This window comes from Lonchura striata, chromosome 10, assembly GCF_046129695.1.
Source record: "Lonchura striata isolate bLonStr1 chromosome 10, bLonStr1.mat, whole genome shotgun sequence".
Taxonomy (NCBI): Eukaryota; Metazoa; Chordata; class Aves; order Passeriformes; family Estrildidae; genus Lonchura; species Lonchura striata.
Window position 1 is genome coordinate 18,867,238 of NC_134612.1, and position 22,722 is coordinate 18,889,959.

General features: G+C 43.3%; 1 protein-coding gene across 1 annotated transcript; it reads left to right on the forward strand.

The window, feature by feature from the left end:
• Positions 1-1,509: 1,509 nt before the first annotated feature.
• On the forward strand, positions 1,510-16,401 carry FETUB (fetuin B). The gene is made up of 7 exons (XM_021543809.2): positions 1,510-1,885; positions 11,047-11,157; positions 12,534-12,621; positions 13,131-13,297; positions 14,139-14,252; positions 15,178-15,261; positions 15,743-16,401. Exons 1-7 carry the CDS (start codon positions 1,664-1,666, stop codon positions 16,157-16,159), a joined length of 1,203 nt encoding a protein of 400 aa, XP_021399484.2. The 5' UTR covers positions 1,510-1,663; the 3' UTR covers positions 16,160-16,401.
• Positions 16,402-22,722: the final 6,321 nt, after the last annotated feature.

The window sequence follows — 22,722 nt, forward strand, 5'->3', positions numbered from 1 at the left end:
CAGGCAGAGGAAGAGTACAAAGAACAGAGTCAGGGATATAACAATCCCCTATTATAAGAAGCACCAACACAGCCAGTACTAACTGGCACCCATCTCCATAGAAATGCCATGCACTGTAAGGATAAAGAAAATGAGTTATTATCCTTTAGCCGCAGGGGAAGCTTCCCCAGGCACAAGGAACAATGGGAGCAAGTCTGCATTGCTGCTGCTGTAGTTCCTGTACTATGGCTACAGCAGTGTTTCTCAACATTCACCCCTTGTATCCCAACATTCACCCTTTGTATCCCATCCCTCTGGGACACAGTCTGTGCATTATCCCTCACCCGACACGTGAGGGGCTCACTCCAGCAGCCATGTGTCCCTTCTGTCCTGCAATCGGGGTTTTCCACCAAACAGTCTTCTTAGAAGAGTTTCAGCTCCAGTGCTGTTGCAGGTCTTTTGGCTGTATCTATTATCCCAGCTTTCTATGCACATTCCCTGGGACATATTCTGCTGTCTCCCAGATGGTTTAAATACTTCTGGGCTAAGATTCTTTACACAGCCAGTAAAAAAGTGGCAATGTAGAAATCTTTAACTACTCCAGATATCATAGTAGTATTGAAGAGACAATTATGTCCTTCACTTGCATTTTTTCTTCCTCATTCAATACAACTTTCAAACTTAAAGGTACTTGGTGTCCTCCAGCAGAAAGGTGCAATCACAGAGTCCCATGACAAAAAATGAGAGCCAGGGACCTGGTGACCCAGCTTCTGATATCCTTCAAGGTGAAATGCTTAAGAATTGCCCCTTAGTAGAAAACCAGTGACATTGAACTGGGATTCTCTCCAGGTAATGGTCCCTGGTCCCTACCCCTTCTCCAGATCTTCAAGATAGAAGCTACTTGTAAAGCTATTCCCCCTTGTCTCCATCATGGAGTTCCTGACAGGTTATTCACAAGGCACACTGCTGTCATTTCAAACTGAAGTTTCTCCGGGAAGAATTTGCCATGACCTTTGAGGGGTGTCAATGCCTCCAAGGCTAAGTGGTAGCATTCAACTGTAGGCATCCAGATGAGTAGAAATGCTCACAGCATGAATCCAAACTGAGCTTTCTATCACAACCAAACTGACTGCATATAATAGAGTCAATGTAATGGTTTAAAATTGTCACTTAACAAATACAAAGTGCAAAATCAGTCAACCTTGTGGCATTTATCCATTTTCTGTTCAAATTACTGAGACCCTTGTCTTCATTTTATTTGGCAGAAGAACTGGATCACTGACAGAACAGAACTGGAGCCAGGCCTGTTCTGCACAGAGATTTATTCAAACAAATCTGGTTTCTTAAGGAAGCAGATTTGTGTGTGTATTCTTATACCTTGCCATGAGGTCAAAATTGCATGATCTGCCCAGTGAAGTCAAATTTAGAGATGGAAAGCCAGAAGGAAAAAGTGCTGTCTGGTCTCAGAGGGAGCAACAACACTTCTGTAAAACCTTGTAATCATTGACTTAGTGTTTACTGTTGCAGCTGTAGGTTTAAAGGTGATGGTCAGTATGCAATAAAAAGGGGGCACAAGTTTATAAAGAGACACAGCTCCACTATAAAGATCTGTTATCTCACTCAGGTCTCAGCCCCTCTGTCCTGACTGACCACCCTCATCTGCAGCACTGGCTCTCTAGGCAGAATGGTTTGGCTTGTTTGGATGCTCTTTGGCATACAGGTGCTTTGCTCCTGCACTGCTGCCCCTCCTGCCCAAGGAGCAGGGGCTGCCCTGCTCTGCCCTCGCTGCGATGACCCCGCAGTGGAGGAGGCTGCAGACCTGGCTCTCCGCCAGATCAATGCTGACCGAGAAGAGGGCTACGTACTCAGCCTCTACAGAATCATCAGTGCCCTAGAACAGCCACAGGTAAGTCACCCTCTTGCTCAATATATGTTCCTCCCTGTGTCTATTTCTCAGAAATATCTATTTGAATAAAGAAATATTTCCAAAGGCAAATGCAAAGCTCTATTCACAGGACTCCAGAGGCCATGTCAACTTTATGCACAGACTAGAAACAATTTCATCACACTGTGGGCAATTAGAGAGCAAATCTCAGTCATGACTCTCTGCTGCAGGCCCTTGGAATTGCTCCAGGCATCAGTTCAAATTTGATATGAAACACCACTACTCTGATTTAATTTCATTTTACACCTTCCTCCCACTGCCTTGAGCAGTTGGAGTGCAAAGGCTAGTAAGTCATAGTGTGTTTTGCACAAAAGATATGAGCACTAACAGGTGTAAACACATCCTGCTTGGGACCAAGGAATTCCTTCACAGACCTCTAAAAGATGACTCATTCTCCAGAAGAAACCTGAAACCAGTTCAAGGGCAAAAAATGCACTGGAAATACCTACAGAATATCACTCCCATTTCCTCAAGTATCGTATTTCTCTGTGTGTGCTTAATTTATGACAATTTTGTGCTACAATAACTGAATCTATTGGCACTAACTAGGGACAGCCTGAAATGAATTCACAAGGGCCTGCAGCAGATTAGGCACTATGGAAACCTGCTGCTGGCATTCCCTGCAATGACTGGTCACTTCCCATAAGCTTACCTGAAAAGCTCACTTCTGAACTCTAAAGAAAATTAGGCTCATTGCCAGATGCTTAGACCTGTGCTAGCAAGGATATGACATTTCTTCCTGCTGCTCTTACAAGGACATGGCTCCTGCAGACACACTGTGGACTCCAGCAACATGAGATTTCACAGCTAAAGATGCTCTGCTGTGTTTTGCACTATGGTCTCTATACTGCCTTGCTCAGGTGACAGAATGTGCCCACTGAACAACTGGATCAGGTCTCTTCAGAATTTTTCTACATGATGCAGGTGAGCTGGCCCAGAATCCACATCAGCAAGCAGGGAGCTAGGTGCTCAGACCCCTTCCTGGGGCTATTTCATGGAGTTTGGTACTCAGACCCCTTCCTGGGGTTATTTCCTATTGACAATAATTAGAGCCCCCTATGACCACTCTAGAGTGCAGCATGGTGGGGGCAGACATGCTGCAAACCACCCCAGTCCTCTCCCTACTTCACCCTTCACCTGAGCCAAAGATATCTCAACACTGGAGATTTTTGATCCTGTTGCCTTCAGGGGAAGGCAAGGCGACCTGGTTTCAAGGAACAGCATGGCAGCCCAGTCTCCCCTGGGCCACTCGGGCCAACGACACACGCAGGCACCAGTGTGGTGGACGGTCGAAAGCGTTTATTATCTTATCTCATGGGTTTAAATAGTCTTGGGGGACTCTGTTACGTCAGGGGGGGTTGGTAGGGTCTCTAGGGTTAGTCAGGAGTGGAAAACTACTGGGTTAGGTGTGGTTACATTCTTTGGGGTAAATGGATAACATGTTGCAGGGTGAGAGGGGGAAGGGGTCTTTCTTTCCGTCACATCCCGAAATCTTCCGTTCGCCTGTCCCTATCTACTACATCTCCCCCCTCCTTTTCATAAGTAACATGAGGTAGTCGTAGATATAGGCACTGGAGTGAGGTACAAACTTGTAACTTGGTAAGGAAAAAAGGGTTTTTGGTAAACCTGAGTAAATCTCGCAAGGTGAGTTTTGAAGGCTTTTGCAGCTGATTGTGTTCGCACTTTTTGGTTTACAGCATTTGTTGCTGGCCCACGAACAGAATGTTCGCCCGTTCTAGACGGGCCTGAACAAATGAGACTAGCTTGTTCAGCAGGCATGGTCCTATGGTAACAGCTAAAAGCAGTATTGCCAGTGGACTTACCAGGGCAGAAATTAAAGTGGTGAGCCAAGGTGATTGATTGAACCAGGATTCGAACCAGCTCTGCTGGGTTTCCTTGTCTTTCTTTCTTTGAGCCAGTCTATCTCGGAGTTCTGCCATAGAGTCTTTAACGACTCCTGTATGATCTGCATAAAAGCAGCATTCCTCTTTCAAAGCTGCACACAGTCCTCCTTGTTGCATGAACAAGAGGTCCAGTCCTCGCCTATTCTGTAAAACTACTTCTGAAAGCGAAGAGACTGATTTCTCTAGATAGGAGATGGATTTCTCGATCCTCTGCAGGTCTTCATCGATGGTCATTTGCAGCTGAGAGAGTCCGTGCTGTCGGGTCGCGATGGCTGAGACACCTGTGGCTGTACCAGCTGCTCCCAGGCCGAGCAGCATTGCGATAGTTATACCTGTGATTATTTCTCTTTTGTGCAGTCTGTCAGGTTCTTCGAAAAGGTGGTACACTTCTTCATCTGAGTGGTATAGGACCCTAGGAACAATCAGAACTTGGACACAGAAGTTAATAGAGTCATTAAATTTGGCAAGGAACACACAAGGACTCACTCCGGATCGCTGGCAAACTTACATTCCAGATGCGGATGGGACCACCCACTTACCGATCTTTCTGTTGGGCTTGACAACTTTAGTGCAGAAGTTGCCTTTCTGCTTTGCTAAAGTTGCATTGCCAAAACATTTGCCTTGTCCTGTGATTTGACTCAGGGTGATTCCTCTGCGGGGAGTGTCCCATCTGCACTGGTGGGGGGCACTGGCTGTGGAGTAACTGAAGGGGGTGTTTAAAGCAATGCCTTCGTAGAAAGGGGGTTTAACATCATAACAAAGCCAACAGGAGTTAGTCAGGTTCGGTTTGGTTTCGTTTAGGGTTAGAAAGGTAGTTTCTAGTATATAAACACAGGGGTGTTCCACGGGCTGGTGGAGGGTTCTATGTGACCCTTTTGCAGCTCGAGGTCGACCAGTTCTAGCAAGGCTACTATTCGAGGCTTTGACAGGGGCCACTGCTCGACCCATACGGGGTCTGGTGATTTCTAAGTCAGTTTGATTGGCAGCAGTGGGTGTACGGCAGTGGCCCTTATTATAAATTTGTAATCCTGACTCCTAACATAGCAAGGATGTCCCTTCTTATCAGGGGTGGAGAGTTTTGCAAAATGTAGGGGTGGATTGCTACTGTTTGTTCTGGTCTCTTTTTTGTATGAAGCGTTATGGCTATTAATTGGGTGCTTTTTCAAGCTCGGGACGGCCCTCCCGCTCCGTTCACTGGGGGGACTTCTTTGCATTGCCAGTGTCGGGGCCACAGTGCTTGGGGAAAAATCGAGCAGTCTGCTCCTGTGTCTGCCCAAAACTGAAGCCCTATGACATGGGGGTCTTGACTGCCATAAAGGCGGCACGTCCCCCACACCTTCGGTGGCTCCTTCCCTATTTTCATGGCCAGGGCCACCCAGGGGTCCCGTTCTGGGGCGTCCCCTGCTGACCCTGCGGCACAGGCGCTGCTTGCGGCAGTAGTGGGTACGAAGGTACCGCAGGCTGTGTTGCGAAATTCGCTGGCGAGGGTACGAAGCTGGCTGCCTCCCGTGGGGGTACGGGGTATAAGGGCGCCCCGTCCTACTGGGGGTTGGCATAGATGGGCTGCCTTGCATTTGCAGCGGGAGGAGGCTGGGTGCAGCCCGCACGCCCCCTCCCTCTCCCGTTTCCCTGGGGCCGGGACCTGCATTCCTTGGCCAGATGCCCCTTCCTCCCGCAGCTCCAACAGGCTCCTCTCTGGCGTGTTTGGGGTGGAGGCGCCGCGGCGGGCTGCCGTGTCGGCTGGGGACAGCTCACCGCGATGTGACCTGCCTCACCACACTTGAAACACGCCATGGCACTGGTCAGGGTGTGGACGGCTGCCTGAATGGGTGTCAGGTGTTCTTCCCTCACTACATGTCTGATCATGTCAGCCAGGCTGGCTCCGGCTGGCAGGGAACGTAAGATATCTTTGGTGACAGAGTTGCACTGCTGGCGCAAGCAGTCAGCTACCACGGGGCCCTTTGCCTCTGCCGGCAGGGTAGAGGAGTCTATTGCTGCCTGCAGGCGATCTACGAACTGCGTGAAGCTTTCGCTCTCTGCCTGCCTCACGGTGGACCACGGCGATGGCTTGGCTACGACCCGGGAGGCTGCACGAATAGCCTCCCTGGCAGCCTGAGTGGTCGCCCTGACCTCCTCAGCCCGCATCTGCGTGGCTTGCTGCTGAGGCGTGATCATATCATCGTGCTTTCCCATAAGCCTGGATAAAGTCGATCTGTGTAGTGGCTGCCTCGCGCCAGATGCTTGGGCTAATAGCTTTGTACAATTATCCTCCCATTCTTGTCTAAATACAATCATTCCCGCGCCATCAAGTATCATACGACCTATTCGCTCGATATCAAAGGGAAGCAGGTCGTCATTACTAAAAAGACCATCAATTAGTGTAGAGACCATGGCCGAATTGATTCCTTTTTCTGCAATGGCTTTGACAATTGATTGTACATCTTTTGGGTTTACCGGGGCATATACCCTCTGCTGGTTCCCTTCCGGGCCGGTGATCCTCACCGGGAAGGCTTGTACGGCGGCCGCTGGGGACCATTCAGCACAGGCTATTTTTATTTCTCCCCAGTCGGTAAACTGGGCTGGTTCGTATTGTGGCTGCTTTTCGGTGCGGCTTAAAGCTTTACTTGGTTTTGTTTTAAATTGCATTGGCTCTATTCTCTTTGTCTCAGAGTCCCAGCTGGCTCCCGGCAGCTCTTCCGAGCTGCCGGAGCTGCTGCTGGACTCCGAGTCGGAAGTCGAATGCCAGCGCACTTCCGGGGCTCGGTGCCGTTTTGCGCGGCTCCGACCCCGCTCCTCCCCCCGGGGGTGGCGCCGCTGCCGCCCCCCAGGCTCGCCCTGCCTCCTGCAGGGGTGGGTTTCTCCCTTATATGGTGGCAGCGTCAGGCGCGGCTGCCGATTGGCTCCGAGCCCTCTGCCGCTCTCCTCCTCTTTCTCCCGCACACGCGCATTAGCGAAACTCCGCGCCTCTGGGCTCTTCGCGCCGAGACTGCCCGCGCCCCGCCCCTCCCCTTGGCTGCCGGCGCCATTTTCAAAGGCGTATGGAGGCGGCGTGGGCAGCATCCCCTCCCGAGCCGCGGCTCCCGCGCCTCTGGCTTCCCCCGCCAGTCCCCGCCAACAGAGCTCTGCGCGCCGCTGCACCTCCGGTACCGGGTCACCGACCGGCGGTGGCGGGGCGGATGGGGAAGCCGCGGATTTTTGGGAGGTTTCCGCGGGGGGTCCCGGGCCCCGGCCCGGGGAGGGGGGCGACGCGCCGGGCCCCCCCAGATCCCCGCTCCCGGGCGGATCGTCCTCAGGGGTAGTTTGCGTTGCCGCTCCTACCCCTAGCTTGGGTGTAACCAATAAACACGTACGCGCTGCGCTCCATGTCTCTTGCTCTTCTATTGCTCTGCGCAGGGCTTTCTCTACTTTTCCCCACGCCTTAAGGCATTTGCCGCTGCCTGAGGATTTCGTGTCCTCGGCCAGCGCGGCTGTGCATTTTTCCCATATCTCCGGATGCAAAACATCCACAGGGCGTTCAATTGCCCCAAGCTCAAGCAGCCTTGCTATAGCAAGATAAAAGTCTTTGAGCTTACACTCAATTCCCCATTGCTTATGAACCTCACTTACGACCCTGGCAATGGCATCCATGATGATCGCGGGTCCTGGGACGTCTCCCTTGCCGAGAACACGGTCTTACCGGTCTGGCCGCTGCTCTTGTCCAGGCGACACCCGCTGCCCGAGCGAATTATTCCCGGGTTTCGGCACCAGTTATGTTGCCTTCAGGGGAAGGCAAGGCGACCTGGTTTCAAGGAACAGCACGGCAGCCCAGTCTCCCCTGGGCCACTCGGGCCAACGACACACGCAGGCACCAGTGTGGTGGACGGTCGAAAGCGTTTATTATCTTATCTCATGGGTTTAAATAGTCTTGGGGGACTCTGTTACGTCAGGGGGGGTTGGTAGGGTCTCTAGGGTTAGTCAGGAGTGGAAAACTACTGGGTTAGGTGTGGTTACATTCTTTGGGGTAAATGGATAACATGTTGCAGGGTGAGAGGGGGAAGGGGTCTTTCTTTCCGTCACATCCCGAAATCTTCCGTTCGCCTGTCCCTATCTACTACAGATCCTCGGTTGTGATTTGTCTGTCACTCCATTTCCTAAAGACTTAACTTACTGCTTTAAAGCAAGCATACTTTGTTCATCTGGGGGTTTAATTTACTTATTTACTTTTATTATTTTATTTTTTTATCTATTATTGTATCCAGTAAATAAGGTGTTTCAAGACATTGCAATAACAAACTAGACATTCTAAGCCTTTTGTCCCATGGTTGCTGCTGCTGGGACTGAGTACATAAGGAGCAGTCAGCAACGTCAAGGGGTTCATGGACAGTAACAGCCTTATGCCACCTCCCATTCCTCTCAAAAAAATTAAGAAATTTTTTTTTCCCTGTGCACAAGTCAGTGGTCCTCCTTCTCACTTTCTCAAGCAGTACTGAGGATAAAAACATTTTCAAAGTTACTTCAAATTCAAATCTGCCCTTAAGCAACCTGTGGTTCAGCTTTACTCTAATTGAAACTAATGAGCCATCTGCTATTAACTTATATGCAAGTAGGACAGAGCTTGCTTTCATATAAGATACTCACAATTAGTTTCAATGACAGGCACTTAACCAAAATTACAAAAAACATGCCAAAATATTTCATTTCTTTCCCTTGCACCAGGTCACGCTGCTGCCACATCTCCTCTGGCACCCAGTGCCCAGCACACATTGCAGCCTGGCACCTGCAGTGCTGAGGAAGGGATCTCTTTGGCAATGGAAAGACATACAACTTTTTATTCAATACTAGGCAGATATCAAAAGGCCTTTGCATAACAGTCTTGTAATGAAAATTAAAATAAGGATGATTAAATCTTCAGTGATCTGCTGAGTTCTGAATAAGCTCCAAATTATCCTTTCCCTTGGGGAGAATGATACATAAAGAAGCAGGTAGACCAAAAGATGTGTAGATTTTATAATAAACTTATCTGCTTATTAGAGCTGGTATTATACAAGAGACCTATAGGCAACAAGAAATACAATATGGTCTGCCTTGGATGCATTTAGTGTTTCTAAGATCACCCCTCTTTATAATCAATATTCATGATTCAGTTGAGGAAACCCATCTAACACCAAACACATTTGATTATAAGAACATTTCTTTAATGAGGTATTTGTGTGCTTTTGCCTCTGGAATACCTTAACAACCAGTTTGAAAGCTCAAGTCACTAATTCCAAATATAAGACTCCTTAAAGATGCACATTTTTCTTGGCTATTTCTTCTTCATGTGGATAGTCTTAGTGATGGCTTTTTTCCTATAGAAGTCATATTTAAAGTTACAAACTTGTACCAAATGCTGCACTACTCCAAAACACATTTTCAGCAAATAGCAATTACTTTTTAACTGATTTTACTTTGTGTTTACTGATTTAAGCTGTATTAGCTATCATATTAAAGAGAATTATCATCAGGGTGTTTAGATATCTTGTATGTAACAATGGATCATAATCAAGAAAATTATGATTAGTCCCTTCCACAGAAGGATCTCTGCAGCCAGGTGTGGGGATATTGCTGTGCCACTGCACAAAGAGCACTGCTGCACTTCGGTGTCACTCTTTGTCAAAATAACTTTTGATCTTTCCACAGCCTTCAAATTAAACCTCAGGATTAGTGTAAGCAAGCCCTGAGATCTCAGTGTAAGGCATTACCAGATCACTTTATAGAACACTTAGGAAAAGAAAGATAATATGAAAATACAAAAAACAGTAGAAAGCACGAGAAGTTGCATATGTAAGAAAATAACTAAGAGACAATGGTAACAAAACAATTTAATAATTCTTTATATTTATTTTAGTTTTGCGCTTTCATATTTAAAGGTTTAATATTACTAGTATACATGGTAGAGCTCAAATAAAATCCCCATCCCTCAGATCTCTATAGGTGTGATCAGAGTAGTTTGTATCTCTCCATCTGCTCAGAACTCCAGAGCAGACATCACTTAGTGGTTTTCTAAGCAGTATGAAGACCAAAACACCAACAGTACTCCAGCTTCATAGGCCCTATGGACTGACATTTGGTCACTGTTAAACAGAGGCTAAAACTAAAGCCAAAATGATACAGATATTGGCCCCAGACTTCCACAAGACTGTTGCCCCATTTAGAGTTTTCTCCACAAACCAATGAAATCAAGCAGGGATGAATGAACACTGCTGTCAGTTTTGGTTTTTCTCCCCCTGCAGCAAAGACATAATCTCAGTCTAAACACGCAGCTAACACTCACATCTAAGTTCTTTAGGTTGTATAAATGACAGCTGCCCTCTTTCCAGCTTTCCACTAAGGATATAAATAAAACATGATCCAACTAAGCTGTATCCTTGATAAATATGCTGGAAAGGTGCTTACCCGAGTCTACAGTGGAAGCAGAATGAGGAGCTGCACCATGCAGCATCTCATCTTCCTGCACTACACAATGTAAGCAGCAGATATACAAAGCTGTATTTTTAGTCCCTCCTTGTACTTCTTGCCTGGAAAGATGAGCCTGAATTTCTCTGTGCTGCAGTGAACTGAATAAAGGTTTCTGGACTGAAGCACAGGCCAGAACTGGACTGAAGCTTTAAGTGAGTCTGAGACATCCATGTGACTCTGCAAGGTCTCTCACAGGACTCCCTGACAGCTGAGAGAATATTTAAGCTTCTCTATCAATGCAGCCTTTGCCTCTTTACAGCAAGTGCAAAGCATGCACACTGGAAGAAGACACTGCCCTAAGAAATAAGATATTTATCTTTCTAATGCCTGCTGGGAATGTTTCATGTTAGCAGTTTTCTATTAGTTGTGGTATTTACAATCTCATTCTTATTTCAGGCAAAATAACCTACCTTTCAGATCTGATAATAAAATGCAGTTGACAGTGAAAACATCAACATGTTTATTCTTTATTCTTGGGTTCTGGTTGGTACCAGAATCAGAAGAATTAAACTGACCAAAGGACTGTTCTTTATATAAAGCTGGCTAGCTGCATGACTAAGCCTGTTCTAACAGGACCTGAATTTCACCTGATTTGCCATTTTTGTCACAGAGAGTGTTCAGTTTTCAGGATATCTCTGCATTCCACCTGTGTGTTTTCCATTTCTTAATCTCTCCTTTTTATGAGTCCCTACTTTGTTTGATACAAAACTGGGATGTGACCCTTTTATTTCTTGTTTCCAGGAGATCACTGGTTCTGTGTTCTATCTCATCTTGGATGTAGTAGATACTGAGTGCCATGTACTCAGCAAAAAGTTGTGGAAGAACTGTAACACCAGACCTGCTCATTCAACTGTAAGGATTTTATTTTTCTATTTAATCTCACATAGGATGAGTTACTCAGTTACTACTGATGACTGCAAAACCCCTACACTTGCATTTTTAGCAGGCAACAGAGCTCAGGAAAAAATCAAAGGCCATTTTATAGCATCCACAATTTTACTATGTACATTCTAGTCAGTTTATATACTGGTAAGATTTCTTTTAAAAAGTGGAAATTAAAAGAAAATTTTTGACCAGAGCTAATAAGGAGGCCAAACTAAATAGCCATTCTAGGACACTATTTAGAATAATGGTTTACTTTTTACAGCAACCCTATAAGAGTTTGTTTTCAAGATAGCCTGTCAAGGAGGGAATAAAAGAAAAACACTTTTATATAACATGTGATTTTTTTGTTTACTTTAATTCCACTTTTATTCTGACAACTTTGTAAAAATTGCACTGAAATAGGAGAAAAAAGAAAGCTCACCAAGCTAAGCTGCGAAGACAGAAAGTGGTCCAAGACTGTTGCTACAGGTGACCAAAACTGCTCTGAAAAACTGAAAAAAAAATGCTTAGAAAATGAAGAATGACAAGAAACAAGACTCATATATATATATAAAGAAAGTTATGAGTAAATTTTCCTGGACTGCTTCTAAGGCCAATCAATTTTAACTCTTTAATGAAAAACTAGAAAAAAAAAATTCTACTCCTTTCTCATTAGAGTGTTTTCAGCAGAAAAAGGGCACAAAGCCTATATGGTTTATATGGCTTCAGTGAAGCCAAGAAATGCATGTCCAGAGGCCTTGAGCACACATGTAGGAATATCTAAGAAGCTCTCAGAGAATATACTTTCCACTCTTAAATATAAAAGCACAATGGATATTACCAGGCCAGTATTTTTTTTTGGCCATAATGTCAGAGTTTTTTGTGTGTAAGAATGACCCTACTATGCCACAAAGTTGATTTATGGTCCTTCCTACCACTCTCCTTATGATTGTAGGGAAAAGGGGGAATGTGGAAGACAGGTAACTGAATCCAGACACTCTGAATTATCTCTGGGTTTAAACTCTCTGAGTTCCAGACATAGACCCAGCCCAGGACAGAGACCCAGGAGCATTCTGTGACACTTGGGCACTTCTCAGCTGCCAGAAGAGTGGACCTGGGCAGGCCACCCAGCAGTCAAGCACTGCATCTGTATAGCTCAGAATCATACCAGGGGATGAGCTAGCCTTTTATTTTTAAATGAGATGCTTAGAAATGTGCTTCACTGTCATTTGAGTATTAACAAAACTTTTGTATTGAAAAGAATTCCATAATTACAAGAGGAAAATGTACCACTCCTGTCTAGGTACTAGATGATCAGTAAAGGGTACAATATTAATTGTTTCTAAATGTTCATATTGTTTTAGGTTTACGGTCAATGCAAAGCAATTATCTATATTAATCAGGCAAGAAATATTGCTCATCTGAATACTTATGAGTGCACTTTACAACCAGGTATGTCTTTAATATACTCTTTATAGGAGAACTGGAAGAATTCTTTGCCAAATAGCATTACTTTAAATTTTAAATATAATTATGACATTGCAGTATCTTCATTAGCTTCAGCTGCCCTGATTTTCTCAAGTCAGTGATCATAAGGCCAGGGAGGTAATGCAGCTCAAAAGAGTTCAGTAATAACTGTTTTAACCTCTGGGACACTCAGCAGAGCCTCTGAACCAAAAAAAAATTGTGTGGGTTTGTGAAAGGCAAGGAAAAACAGTAAGCCCACTGTCAATAGGTTGAATTTTTCCTTTGGTGTCTGCCTCCGCTGCAACATTTTTATGGGTCTGTAAATACATAAAGATTCAAAATTATTGAGGGATGCAAACCACATTCTTACTCCAGGGGAGTGGAGGACAAGTGGGCAGGGTTGGGGACACAGATGCATTTACAGTGACCTACACTGTCAACATGCTTTTATGTTTATGCCTTCTCTAATGACATTGTTGTGTTTGAATAAAAAGTTCCAGGCAAATATATTTGGTCAGTGTGTCCTGACTGCCCAGTTGATGATTCTCCAACTAAGCCTGAATACTTGGAGGCTGCTGTCCGAAGCCTTGCCAAGTTCAATGGAGAGAGTGAACAAACTCATTACTTCTCAGTCCTCAATGTCACAAGAGCTTCAATGCAGGTAATCCAAGGCTCATCTGACTTGGTTGAGCCCTCAAGAATCCTTTATTCAGAATACTCCTGATCTTCGTGATCCAAGACTCTGATTCCATTTCTTGCAAAAAGAAATACAAAAGTCAAGACACGGACTTACTTCCAAAGTCCAGAAAAGCTTCACTGTTAACTCTTTCTTCTTCCACCACCATGAATTCACAATTCCCTTAGTAGAAAGTATTTAATAAAGCACAGTCGTACCTTCCAATACATACCTGTAATTCACTGAATGAATATAAGCATGGTTTAGAACTAATTTTAGACTAACAGAGAGCTCATGATCTCCTGGCTAAATCCTCTTTGTTTACCACAGTATTATCTAGTCTCTCTAAAATTCAGTATGTATAGATGGCAAAGTTTTTCTTCTTTATCTAAACTGTCAGATATTACTACAATATACTATTTTATCACTTCAGTTTTCTAACCCAAACTTCAGAAAGAGTAAAATGATTTTGTTCATTAAAACAACCAGATATTGTCAACAAGACACTGAAGAGGGTCTTTGGCTATGTAGTTCTATGTGGATGCTAATTTATGACAAAATGTAAACCCATTTCCACTACACCACTCCATGAGTTATTAAGATTGTGCATATACAAGAAGTAAAAAATGACTAGGCAATAAAGCAGTACTGGCAAAAAAAAAAAAAAAAAAAAAAAAAATCACTGTAACACAGCTAACAGTAATGCCCAAGTATTACCTGTTCCTTCCATAGCAGATGTTTTTAATAAATTTCAAACTCAGTAGAAATTCTTTGTTCTTCCTGAGACATGCACAAGTTCTAATTGCCACTGGCCTCTCATTTACAGTGGGTCATTGGTCCTGCACATTTTGTGGAGCTTTTAATTCAGGAGACATCTTGCTCCAAAGATGACACGGTTGCTGACATCTCAATGTGTGAGCCACTTCCACCAGAAGTAGCTGTAAGTACATTTCCTTGTATAAACACAGTTTTCCAGATACTATGATTCCTCAAATATTTAGTATTTATCTCCTTGGCTCTTTGCAGACAAGAACCCAAATCCACAGTCATCTTTTTATGGATCATAGCTCTATAGTGTCTTGCAAGTCTACAGACTGCTTTAGAATAGAGAAACATTTCAGCAAAAGTTCTGAATTCTTACCAGAAGTCCATAAGTAAAAAAAAAAAAAAAAAAATACCATTCAGAAAAAGGTGGAGTAGCAATCACCTTACAAAACTGAATGAGTCTAAAGGATTTCTCCCAAAGAAACAGACAAAGACAATAAATCACAAACAATGCATGAAGAGTATATTCATACTACAGTCAGGTCAGCTAAGGAAAACATTTAGGAACTAAGGAAAAAAATTGTAAGATAAACTGGAAGACTAAACGGGCATGTTGTCAAGAGATAACAATTCAAGCCCCATCTTAAGTGAGATCCAAGCCATGATACTTATAGCCATGATACCTATTGATGTATATGCCTATACACAATTACCAGAAACAACATTTTTGTCACAGTTTCTTTCACTAGTACGGCGTGAAATTGGTTCTGTGTGGAAAATTATATTATGTTCTACACACAGCTTGCCTGCATAGAGATATTCTGCTGCAGGAGAACTTAAGCAAGCTATTGTAGTTTGGCCAGCTTAGTTTTGCTATTGTGTTACCTAACCCTCCTTTACAAACACAAGGCCTTTGTCAAAACACTGCCTGCCTTTGTGAGGTTGCCAATCCCAAAATAAAAATTTGCCCAAGCTGTTTATCCCTATAAATACACTTAAAAGATATAACTATTCAGCCTTTCATAATCACTTATTTTACAAGATAGGAGCTTAGTATCAGGGCTCCATGTGAAAAAAATGCTTGTACTTTCTTCTTACAGAAAATCGGTTTCTGCAAAGGCTCTGTAGTAAACAGTCGTGCGGAACAGTTTGTCACAATATCCTGTGAAATCTTCAGTCAGCAGGTATTTCTTAATCTAATCTTAATATTGCAAGAGTAATACTCCCTTACAAAACAAGTATTGAACTTTTGAAAGCCTAGCCATTTTTAAGATTTATTATTCACAAAGATGTGCTTCAAGAAATTGATAAGGCCAGATCAGGAAGAAATCTGTTTTGTGATAAAACAGACTGTTGTTGGGTGGATAAAAAGGCAATAGAGTGAGTATAGAGACAATCCTGCAGAATGTGTTCAGAATGCCCTACAATGAAATTGCAAATCACAGAGAGAATGCAAGTGGATATTACTGTAGTTACCCAAGTTTCATGCACTCATCACAACAGGCAAAAGAAGTAGCTACATCCATTTATCCTTTTAGCTTCTGTTCTGTAGCTGGTCTTGGAGGACTAGAGATACAGCAGATCCTTAGTTTGAAGGGTAATCTTCATATCTGAAGGAATTTGGAACTGCTTCAATTTAGATAATGTTTATTCCTTGTTATTTAGGATCCTGCCACTGAAGAGGAAAACAAGGAAGCTAATCAGACACCTGGAAAATCCATGCAGGATCAACAGGCTTCCCCTTCAGATGCCAATCCCTTTTCCCCACACCTGAAAAAAACAGTGGGCTGGGTTAAAATTCTACCCCCTTCAAATGAGGACATCACTTTCCATAGCCTAAGAGAAAGTCAAAATGAACATAAAGACGGAAATCCAGCTCCTCCTAAGGCTGTCGGATCTGCCCACAGGTGTGATGGAGAAAGGACTCAAGTAAACAAAGCAGATTTAACCAAACCAGTCACTGGACCCATTATTCTTCCTTTTCCTGAAGAGCCTTCTCTATCAGATTCATGTCCAGGAGAAGCAAAGCAGACAGAAGGCATCCTCCATCCTCTGATAACTAGAAAGCCTACCACAGTCTAGCCAGCACCAAAGCACCTCAACTATCTGCAACAAAATGACAGCAAAATGGCAACATGGTTTTAAATTTGTGTAACACCTTCAAATAAATAAATAGTTTGTTACAGTCTTCATCTTTGGCCTACCACAGTCTAGCCAGCACCAAAGCACCTCAACTATCTGCAACAAAATGACAGCAAAATGGCAACATGGTTTTAAATTTGTGTAACACCTTCAAATAAATAAATAGTTTGTTACAGTCTTCATCTTTGGCCTACCACAGTCTAGCCAGCACCAAAGCACCTCAACTATCTGCAACAAAATGACAGCAAAATGGCAACATGGTTTTAAATTTGTGTAACACCTTCAAATAAATAAATAGTTTGTTACAGTCTTCATCTTTGGCATTCTCGAAAGCACAGGAACAGATTAGGAAAAGAAATTTAACAGAGGCATTTTTCCAACAAAACTATTTGGCTTTTAATTCTGAAATTCCCCCCATCAGGCAGAACATGAAGGACAGGTAACTGTGGAGGATAAAAGAACTTGCAGGGCTGAGATAGCCCAAAGACATCAGAAAAAAAACATCTTTGGTAGCCGTCAGGGCCCGGAGGGGGATGGCAGCTCCCCAGGGCATGGGGAGATGAGCCACGTGTGACCACCAGGCTGGCGGGGCAGGGCCCGTCCTGTGGTGCCTGATGGAAGTCAGGCTATTGAAGGAGCCGGCTCACCGCCGGGGCAGGCAGGCCGGCCTGGGGCAGGCCCCGAAGCGAGCTAGCAAGGCCTGGTGTGTGTGGGGACGGCAGCGAGTCCGGCACAGCGCAGCGGTGTCCGCAGCGCCCGCTCGGTGTGCCGGACCCGGCCGGAGCCGCCGCCGCAGCTGCGGCCGGGCGCGGGAGCTGCGGCTCGGCAGGAACGCTGCAGCCCCGGCTCCAAGCGGCTCCCGAGGGAAGCGGGGAGGGACAGCCCCGGCCGTGGCCTCCCCCGGCACTGCCCGGGAGCCTCTGTCCCCAGGGCCACCAAGGAACAGCCCCGGTGCGCTGAGCCTGGCACCCCGCACCAAACCCCGCCCGAGCTGCGAGCATGGGACACGGCATGGACAGGGAGCAGCACTGCAGCACTGGGTAGCATTAAACACTGCTGAGGTTTTCCTGTTTTGTGGGTAAACTTAATTATATCGTGAAGAGCTTAGCCTATTTTTTTATTTCCCGCAGAAAATCTCGAGAGAGATTATATTTTTCTTAATGCTTCATACCTCACTTAAAGCATGTGGAAGAGCCTACACATGTGTAAAGCCTCTGCACATAATTCTGGCTGGTGAAGAATCAAATCCAGGCTATTGAGATTGTTATGCTCTAGTGATGCTGCTGTGTAGGAAAAACAATGATTTAAAAATCAGCCTAATTCTTTCTTGAGATAGGTCATATTAACTGCTTTATAATAAAAGCCACAGGGACACTCGACAGCCTGCAGCCAAGAAAAATCGATTTCACTGAAGTCAGACATGGTAATTGTACTGACAAAAACAAACATAAATAAATGAGAAGACAAGAAGAAAAAGAATGAACATAGGAAAGAAATGTCATCTGTGGCCAGGAGTACACTGATATTTGCAATAACTAAGGGGTTTGTATGAAACCATAAAGCCTTTTTCCAGTTGCCTCCAGATCCGTAAGACCATTTCTTCAAAACAAAATCAATAAAATAATGTTTCTGAAGCTTTTATGATACTCTATCATCCCCAGAGATCCTGGAAAAGTTCTACATTTAAAGAGCCTTACAACAAAAAACTATGTTTTTTTCAAAGTATCCTGGCATTATGCAAGTTGATTAAAATATATTATTTTATTATTATAAATAAAATATAAATTATTATTGTATTTGAGTAGAGCCAAAATAATATTGAAATGTGTGGAATTATATTCACAGAAACTGTATTTGCATTTTCAGTCTGCAAAAATCTTACAAACATAAATTTGATATAAAGAAGTAATTTAATTGATTCAAAGATTAAAATAAGCTAAAAAACCAGATGTGTGAAACATATTAACTGAGCCAAAAATAATTCATTTTCAATCCCACATTATGAGAAAGTTCAATATATTTTGGTTTAATTCATTTCAGAGTAGAAAAACTCAAAATCAGATAGTTCTTGAAAAATCCTAAAATTCAAATTCTAACTAATTCTTATTGCAGTAGGAGCTCTAGGTTGTGTCAGCATTCCCTTTTTTATCAAGTCATCGAATTACAGCATTTTGTTTTTCCCTCGGGAAATTTCACCTTTGCCAGCTCGGGTTTCTCTAACACAACCAGTGTGTTCTCCTTCCCTGGACAGGAACTGCTGATCTACCATATGCCAAAATCTGGATCCCAGGCACTGCTCCATGCCCTCACACCGAGCACCCAGGGCTGCCTTCAGTGAGTCAGGGAACAGAGCACTGGGGCAACAGCCTGTCACACTTCAGGGATTTTCACAACACTGGGTTTGCTCCTCTTTTCAGTTAATCACCACACTTCTCACTTCTGCTGCACAGTCCTTTTTATTAACTGTTTGCATGTCGATTCTATTCGCACTGTGGTTCCATCAGTTTAATGACACTACTGAGACTTTTATCAACATACACAACCAGATACTTCCCCTACAGGAGCACTGGGGAAGAAATCAGCTTCATTGACTGCTAGATACAACCCCATTTCACTCAGTTCTTTTTCTTGACTATGGCTCCTTATAACAGTAAATTGCACAGCCACAGTGAGTGAAGATAAACGGAGTGGAGTTGGTGTGAACATAAGCAGGGGAAACTGGAAAGTCTGGATGCCCAGTTTTGAGCATTCCATTTGGATACTGTATAGCCTGTTTTGCTGATGAGGCTCAGAGATTACATTTGAATCAATAATTTCCCTAACTTGGATTTGGGATTTGGGTTCAAAGACTTCTCTGATTTAAAAATAAACAGAAGGAGGGGTGTTTATTTGAGCAGTAATTGTACCTCCAGCACAGATCAGCAAAGCACCAGTGGTCAGTGTGGAGTCATGAGCATTTCCTTTATTTGCTGTGGCCACTCCAGCACAGAGTCCATATCCAGTTTCACTGTCACCTGGGCCACCACCAGTGTTTGCCATAATGGAGTCCCGGTACTGATGTCCAAGATTAAATTTTGAATTACAAGAGGAAGTCTGAAGTTGTATAGTTTCTGTGTTTCCTTTGTCCTCAGGACATACCTGGATACTGCAGCACTCCATATGGCATTGATATTATTAACAGCTGGTAGCATTTATTCATCGGGACTTCAAATCTGCTGCTGATTCAGCACCTTTATGCCAGTCTGTGAGTGGGCCAGCACTGCAGCATTCTCCCTCCAGCACACCCACATAGGCAGCTTGTCTCCACACAGTGACTCTCTGAGACAGGAAATCATCTTAAAAACATACCCAGGCTGTGCTGAACCTCTCCATCTTCTGGCCTGGCCTCAGCTTCCAGCTAATGTGAGCAAAGCAGCTGGGCAGTAACACACCCTGAATGCCTCCAGCTACACCCCAAGTGCTCCTCTCCTCCTCCCAGGACTCTGGACTATTACGTGCTGCTGGTCCTTGTCCTGCAGAAAACAGGCCAGTGACACAATGAAGCCCTTCATCCAGTGTTGGAGATGAGAAGCAGATGGATTTGGGCAGACAATTCCCAATTCACTTTTCAATTTTGTTTTACTGTTTTTCAACACATTGATATTATGATATAATATCATTCGTTAATAACTTATCTGGGCAATATGTGCTCTAAAATGTGGTCTGATGTTTGTTTGAGCAAACATTCCAATCTCACATGAACAACATTTTTTATTCAGGCACAGATAAATGATGGTCAATGACCTCCAGGACTGTTGACATTTTTATCCAATATTTTCAAACCTTTACCTCAGAATATAGGTGAGGCACGATGAATGCAAAAATAGGAACAGTAATATTCAAAGGAAACAGAAGATTTTTAAAAGCAAGACCCAGACACCAAAGTTCTTAAGATGGGTTTTAAAAACAAGGTTTTTATAATAAAACTAAGTATAAATTCTATTTGTGTGACTTCAGAACCTATTGCACACACTTCATAGTTAAGCATTTTCTTCTGCATCTGAGATGTAGAACTCCCTCTGACTCCATTCTTAACATCAAATTCTCAACCTCACCTTTTCCCCCAGCCTCTCAAGCCTCTCTACAAAAAGGTCAGTTTTCCAACATATCCTTACATTAATCAATTTACAATTAGACTGCTTTTTTTCTGAAAAGCAATTTGCAGCCAAAGACACTGAGGACAAGACACAAGACAAGAAATACTGACACCCTTTTTATTCCCTGTATTAGTCCTTGAGGCCTCCTAAGCAACAAGACTTCTTGTAACTACATTGTCAACCTGTTCATTTGACAGTCTTCTCTTCCAAATAGCTTTTGAACTTAAGGTCTCTTTGAATGAAATTTGATAGACAAGGTGATGAAACTTCTACAAGTTTGATAAAAAACTGGTGACTGGTAAAGAAAAATAAGGTGCAGGCAGAGAGGGGAAGTTTGAGCTGGAGCTGCTGCTCTGAAAACCATAACCAAAGCAAATTTGTCTAACACGGCATGTGCATTGGAGCCATCCTGTTTACACCCAATAGATAAAAATAAGACATGTCACATTTGCATATTTTTCTGTCCTACTTGGGGGCATTCCTGTTCAGTGCAGAGCCACCCTAAGAACTGCAAATCTTTTTTTGTTTTTTGCATCAAGACCAATAAGGCCTGAAGCTCTGGGGAATTTCAGACTGAAAATAAAGAGAAGCCAGCCCAGAACTCACCTCTAAGCAGCTAAAGCCACATTTGTCTGTGTTAGCTGGGCTCTGGCTTGGGAGCAGGAACAGGAGTGGCTGCAGAGCAGCACAGTATGAGATGGGAAAGGCTTTGCTGCCTGCAGAGGTGACTGAGCTGTGCCATGTGGTGACAGCAGCCTGAGTGTGAAGCACTCCTGCAGAAGGCAGAGAACAGTCTGCTCATAGCAGCTGTGGTCCCAAGAAACCAGGGATAGCTGTAAATAATTACAGCTGTACTTTAGGAAAGGAGGAATTGGTTATTGCATATCATCTCCTTTATGTGTCAGCTCTCCTTTTCCTATCCCTCTAGATTTATTATGCATTTCATACACTGTTTTTCAAGTGGGGAAGATAAGCCTCTTTGATGTGCTCTCCCAGTGCTCTGAAGAGGTTTAGGATGGATGTTTATTACCATATCCTTAAACTCTGAATGTGGATCACCTCTTACTGTTGCAAGTCAAGCCTTAGTAAAAGTCATAAATGAGGTTTTGATACACTACACAAGAGAAATGCCATGTTTGGATAAATATTTCTATTCTTACCAGCAAACTATTTACAGAGATGGCTTCATAAAAGCAATACACAAAACTTAAAAGTAATAAATATAAAAACAAAATAAGTTTTAAAAAATATATCGAACTGAAGAAGTGATAAAAATAAATTATTCTGACTTAAATACAACCAATATTTAATTAACTGCTCTTATTGTGCCTGGAGTTCTTGTCAATGCTGTACTTTAATAAAAGGGTCCAATCTTTCTCCTCTGAAGAAATCAAGGACAAAACCTTTTAGAGTTGGAACAGAATCTTACTTTACTTCTGCAGTCAATTTTGCAGGAATTGCACATTTTCCACTGTTTATTCATACTGTTTCAATTTCACACATAAAATATACATAAGCTATGGTAAAAAAAATTGGTAAGTGTCACAATGAACAACCCAGAACAGAAGAGGTAAAAAAGAACAATCTGCAAACAACAGACGGCTGAGGGAATTATGTTATAAATCACCTAATCCAATGCTTTTCTTCAGTATCACTGCCCATTTGAAAAAATTAACAAGTATTGTAATAAATGAATTGGGGTGCAATTTGGAGCACAGTAATAACAGAAACTTTACTTTTAACTGATGGGATATACTTCAAATGTCTTTGATTATTTACACAACATTTATTTCACTGCTTATTTTTCCATTTTCTGGAAGAGATTCTGAGTAATTATAATGAAAAATATTATAAAACCAAGCCAAAGGAAATGCCCTATTTCATCAGAACAGTTGTACATCCAGCCCAGTATCCATCTCTCCCAGTGGCAAAAGGCAATTGTGGTTAGAAGAAGTTTATGACCTGCCCCTCTCTGCAAAGCATTCCCTTTGTACTTTTCCAGCACCCAGAATCATTCTACCAGGGACATTAAAGGCCACTCTTCTGCTGAGTCCTTCTGGTATCCAGGTCAGGACCTGCTGCCCACTAGGTTTTCTAAGCAATTTCTGCCCCCAGTGACAGTATCTGCATCCAGATCTTTCTGTGGCAACAAGTTCCACAAGTGAGAGGACTATTTTTAACTGTTCTAAACTTACTCATGATGGTTTTGAGTGTCCCTGGTCCTAATATTTTAAGATGCTCCATTTGGTTTATCTGTTACCAGAGAATTGTTAAGTGTGTCCTGAACTAACTATGTATGAAATATACTGCTTCAGCTCAGTTCATTTTAAAACATGATTTCTTAGACAACAGACATGCTAAGAGATG